We start from the raw sequence: 6,000 nt of genomic DNA, 5'->3' as shown, positions 1-6,000 counted from the left end.
GTTTTATGACAAAACTTAGCATAGCACGATTTGGAGTATTTCCTGCAGTTACAAGACTTCAGCATTTTCATGTGAGTGTAGCTAATAAAGTTTTCTCTACTGGTATTTAAAGTTTTTTGGAGATTCAGAAGAAATATAACGTAACTTGTGAGGTGATTCGACAAGTGAAAATAAACCTAAAAATTGCTACGAACATGTGTCAAATTTTCGATTATAACGGAACTGTTGCGGGCCGTGTACACAATGTTAGACAGTATAATGGGTGGACAGATGACAGATTCATCATATAAGAGGTGTTAAAGAAGTCCCCCCACCCACCTCAATGCACTTGTCAATTCACTGGAGTGTGTGCTGTGCTGCACATAGATCATCATCTCAGCATACTTTAATGTGGGTAACAGCATTGGTGATGCGAGCAACAAGTTCTCCATTTGTATCTAACATCACAAAATACACGTCTCCCTTTAACCACCCACATAAACAGAAGTCTACTGGGGTTACATCAGGAGATTTGGAAGGGCATCACAGCCAATCCACTGTGGAAATGTGTTATTCAGATTCTGGGATACTTGTCTGGTACAGTGAATCAGTGATCCATCACGTAGCATGTACGATGTCGTCATTGCTCTAATGTCACGTCTTCCAAGTGCAGGCAGGTCTTCTATCATGGAATGTGTGTATTCTACAGCTGTCATATGATTTGGCAGGAACACAGGCCCTGGTCACCAGGTCATCAATCATACCATATCAGACTTTCACTGAGAACCTAAATTGGAATCTTGTTTGCCTGGTGTCATGTGGGTTTTCCATTGCCCATGTATGATAATTGTGGGTGTTCAAGATACCACTGCATGTAAATGTAGTCTCATCTGTAAATAAAGTGTATTGCATGACATCTTTGTGTTCAGCCAACCATTCATAAAATTTTTGTTTGCTTCCCGAGTCATCTGGATGCAGATGTTGCACGGGCTGCACGTGGAATGGGTACAAGCCCTCAAAATGTAATGTACACTACAATTGTGTTAGAGGAATACTGAGCTGACGGTTAACATGGCATGTACTATTGGTGGGATGCCATTGTACCATTGCAATAATATCTTCCCTTTCCTCAACTGACTGGATCGCCTCACATTTTGATGTTACGTGTACACTGTGTAGTGTTCCAGATTCGTGTAATGTCTCAAAAACCCTGAGAGATACCCTGGCACAGGGGTTTGTCCCTCAGGAACATGTCCCTGGTATTCTGTCACAGCTGCACTGCAATTACAATTCTCCTACACAAACAACATGTCTGCATATTCTGCATGGGTGAACTTATACAGCTTGTTGGTATTCATGGGCACAAATGGGCAACACTCAAACACAACATGCACATGGCCTCACATCTGCTCACTGCTCCAACCCACAATTGTACACTGGGTATGCTTCAACCCGCTCCAGTTCTGTAACAATCTAAAATCAGACTTTTTCCATTTATTTTTACATGCAGAATCACCACACAAATTATGTGACATTCCTCCTGAACCACCCTGTATGTCAACATCCAGTAGACATCAAATGTTTCAAAGATGACACATCCTGATCATTAATGAATATTTAATTTTGTTGGAGTTAACAATAAAGGAACCGGCACAGCATGTGTGTGAAGTGACTTAAGGAAGCAATGGAAAACTTAAATCAGGATTGCTTGACAAGGAACTGAATTCCACTTCTCTTGAACATGAGTCCACATTTTCAACCACAAAGCCATTTCACTCACTACTACGAACAGTGATGTTATTCGAGAACCTGAAGCATTCAGAGCTTTGCAGTTCCTCAGATTAGCAAATCTTTACCTTACTGACTGCTTAGCGTACTTAATACTTTCATAAAACAGTTTGAAAAATATTTTAGGCCATTGCCAACAAAAAAAAAAAAAAAAAAAGACATAATTAGATGTCCTGATCCAATTTTGTAACATTCCTCTACCTATGTTTTCCCTTTTCAGGCTTTTTTTCTTCACATCAGTACAGCGACTTCCACCATAAAAAATTTAAACTCTGCATCAAATTACATCATTTAACAAAATAAGGAATCATTTGTTATACACACACTGTACAGTACTACTACTTCTTCTTCACTGTACAAAAAACCTTTGGTTGAAAACTAGTCTTTTTACCCACAAAAAAGGGAAGAAATGATTTGATCACCATCAAATTGACAATTTGTTCACATGATTAAGCTTTATGCAGTGCCATGGACTATTACCAATAACAAAGAAACAGATTTCAGTTTTTGCCTATAGAGGCATTTATTTTATGTAAAATATCTGAGCTCCAAGTACAATGAAGGTGTATGCGTACTTTCTGCGATGCACACCACCAACCTGGCACAATACTCTCTAGACTCTAATCAAAGAATACATAACTCAGCACACAAAACCAGTCACAACTAAACACAAATATGTTTTACTTATTTATGGATGTGATGTTTAATTACATTGAGATGAATCAGTACATAAGACATGAGTAGCAAATGTTCACAATTGGTTGCCATTGAGAGGCACACATCATGGTACTTGAGTAGGATTTTGCACCTTCCCAGCTAACAATACGAGCTGTGTGTCACGATGCAGCAAGAAGAAGAGGAAAGGCTGGTCCACAAAAAACCGGGTCACCTCTCTCTTCGGCCTCTTAGTCCCTGAAATATATTTTCATTTATCAGTATAGTACATTAATTTTAAAAATGAAAATGATCAGTTCATTTACATTCATGAAAATAAAATGTAGCTGTGATATAGTTCATCTTTTGTAATGAGCGATCTGCGAGTAGTACATTAAAGGGACTACTAGCCACATATGGGAAGAAGCAACAGTACAGGTACTCAATACAACCATTCTTATGAACAGAAGATGATATTTTGCATGATGAATAGAGCAACTATTACACTCACGCCAGTGTTACTTGTGTTGATAATAGTACTGTCACTTACTGAGTTGCTTTTTATTAACATCACCTCTACAGTTGACACTGTTCAACTGTTTGGCTAAACGTTAACAACAGCAAGTGACGTTCTTCTTTAGTAACTATTTGTTCACTTTGTTCCGCTGAATTCATTTATGTTTAAATATGGATAGTTAAGAGGTCGATACCTCTTAAGGATAGCATAAATTCAAATGTCTCCTTTAAACACAGGAAGGAAAATGGTGGCAGAATGAAAATAATTTAGGAGTAGAGGAGAATAGCAAATGCATTGTCATCAATAGGCACACAAAAAAGAATGAAAAGTTTACTAGCTTTTGGAAGAAATCCTTTGAGAACCTAGAGTACAAATACATGCACCCATGAACTTCCTGGCCTCAATCTCCAATAAAACCCACTTTTCGCACACCCTCTAACCAACTGTTCACCTTTTCTCAGTTCCATCACCCCCTCCCAACACATGCCTCCACACTATCTTCCTCATGTGCCACATCCTACTGTCTCTGGTGCCCAGATCCTTGACATGGGCTTTCCACAACAGCTTACTATCTATCCGAACACCTAGGAACTTGAACTGTTCCGTCTCGCATATAATATGCCCATTCTGTCTGATCAAAATATCGGTTCTTGTTGAATTGTGGGTTAGAAACTGTAAAAACTGAGTCTTACTGTGATGTAGCATCAAATTATTTTCCACAAGCCGCGAACTTATTTCATGAACTACATTATTTGTTACTGTTTCAATATTACACACAAGATCCTTCACTATCAAGCTGGTGTCATCAGCAAACAGAAATATTTTTGAATCACCTGTAATACTAGAAGGCATATCATTTATATAAATACGAAACAGCAGTGGCCCCAGCACCGACCCTTGGGGAACGCCCCACTTAACAGTGCCCCATTGGGACTGAACATCACTACCACTCTCAATATTGTGGAGAATTACACTCTGCTTTCTGTTCTTAAAGTAAGAGGCGAACCAATTGTAAGCTACTCCCCTTACTCCATAATGGTCCAACTTCTGCAGTAATATTTTGTGGTCAACACAGTCAAAAGCCTTCGTTAAATCAAAGAAAACACCTAGCGTTCGCAACCTTTTATTTAATCTGTCCAAAACCTCACAGAGAAAAGAGAATATAGCATTTTCAGTTGTTAAGCCATTTCTAAAACCAAACTGAACATTTCACAGCAAATTATGTGAATTTAAATGCTCCAGTAACCTTGTATATACAACCTTCTCGATAACTTTAGCAAACGCCGATGGCATAGAAATAGGTCTAAAATTGTCAACATTATCAATGTCTCCCTTTTTATAAAGTGGATTTACTACTGAGTACTTTAATCGATCAGGAAACCGACCACTCCTAAAGGAAAAGTTACAGATATGGCTGAGAACTGGGCTAACATACATAGAACAATACTTCAGTATTCTGCTAGATACCCCATCATATCCATGAGAGTTCTTGGTCTTTAGTGATTTAATTATTAACTCAATCTCCCTCTTGTCAGTATCATGGAGGAGCATTTCAGATAACAGTCTCGGAACACTTTTTTCTAAGAGCGCTATATGATTCCCTGTTGGGACTAGGTTTCTATTTAGTTCACCTGCTATATTCAGAAAGTGATTATTAAATACTGTACATATATGCGACTTATCAGTAACACGGAAATTCCCACTACGTACTGATTCTATATCCTCGACCTGTCTCTGCAGACCAGCAACTTCCTTTATGACCGACCATATGGTTTTAATTTTATTCTGAGACTTAGCTATTCTATCCGCATACCACATACTTTTTGCCTTCCTAATAACATTTTTAAGCACCTTACAATACTGTTTGTAATGGGCTGCTGCATTTAGATTTTGACTGTTTCTAACGTTTTGATATAATTGCCACTTTGTTCTACAAGATATTCTTATCCCTCTAGTCAGCCACCCAGGCTGCCTGTTTATGCTAGATCCCCAGACTCCGACTTCACAACATTTTTGTTAAGGCTAGAGGTGGTTCTTGGTTCACTTTATAGGAAATACAAAAAGTTAGTTATATGTGGTGACTTCAATATTAATTGTATAAGTGATTGTGCAAGGAAGAGGATGCTGGTAGACCTCTTTAATTCATATAATCTTATGCAAACCGTATTCTTTCCAACGAGAGTGCAAGGGAACAGTAGAACAACTATAGACAACATTTTTGTTCATTCCTCATTACTAGAAGGGCATTCTGTTAGCAAAAAGGTGAATGGCCTTTCAGATCATGATGCACAAATTTTAACTTTAAAAGATTTTTGTGCTGGAACACATGTTAAATATAGTCATCAGCTGTTCAGGAAAGCTGATCCAGTTGCTGTAGAGACCTTTGTAAACCTTATAAAGGAACAAGAGTGGCAAGATGTTTATAGCGCTGATACAGTAAACGATAAATATAATGCTTTTCTCAAGACTTTTCTCACGCTCTTTGAAAGTTGCTTTCCGTTAGGAACATTTAAAACAGGCTTCCCACCCCTTTCTCCCTCTACCTGCCCTACATATCGCAACCCCTACCCCAGCTCACCTGCTGAACTGCAATTCTGGTATTGTGCATCCTTCCGGCACAATGTATGTGGACATGGGATTTGGGGGTGGGGTGGCGGGTGGGGTGGAGACAGAAGGAGAGAGCTAGCTCATCATAAGATTTCTTCCAAAATCTAGCAAAGCTGCCATTCTTTTTTTGTGCACCTGTCAATGATTCTATGAGTCATCTCCTTTACTCCTAAATTATAAATGTTTCCTTCATTATTTTAGTAAGAAATTTATTTCCCTTCATCTGCCGCTTTGTTCCAACTGAATCCTAACACACTTTCATAATGCAGAACACCCACCTCTAAAATTATTTTGTCTTTCCAAATACGGAGAATGTTCTAACCACTGGGTACCATTTGTTTGAAGAAAAATGTGTACCGTCCAGTGAAAAACCATTTACCCAAATCATCAATAACTGCTTACAGCCTCTTCCCGCACCATTTGAAGAGCTTTATAGTATAACGGTGTAAGTCAGA

At 38.6% G+C, this 6,000-nt stretch overlaps 1 protein-coding gene across 1 annotated transcript in view; it reads right to left on the bottom strand.

Moving 5' to 3' along the window:
* Positions 1–2,282: 2,282 nt before the first annotated feature.
* The window catches only part of LOC126469580 (intracellular coagulation inhibitor 3-like), a 192,604-nt gene continuing 188,886 nt past the window's right edge, over positions 2,283–6,000 (bottom strand). The window contains exon 7 of the mRNA XM_050096696.1: positions 2,283–2,679. Coding sequence (XP_049952653.1) covers positions 2,549–2,679 — 131 coding nt within the window. The 3' untranslated portion in view covers positions 2,283–2,548. The remainder of the gene's footprint in view (positions 2,680–6,000) is intronic.

This window comes from Schistocerca serialis, chromosome 3 (genome assembly GCF_023864345.2).
Source record: "Schistocerca serialis cubense isolate TAMUIC-IGC-003099 chromosome 3, iqSchSeri2.2, whole genome shotgun sequence".
Classification (NCBI taxonomy): domain Eukaryota; kingdom Metazoa; phylum Arthropoda; class Insecta; order Orthoptera; family Acrididae; genus Schistocerca; species Schistocerca serialis.
Note: the sequence above shows the minus strand (reverse complement) of the source record. Positions and strands in the feature narration are given on the sequence as shown.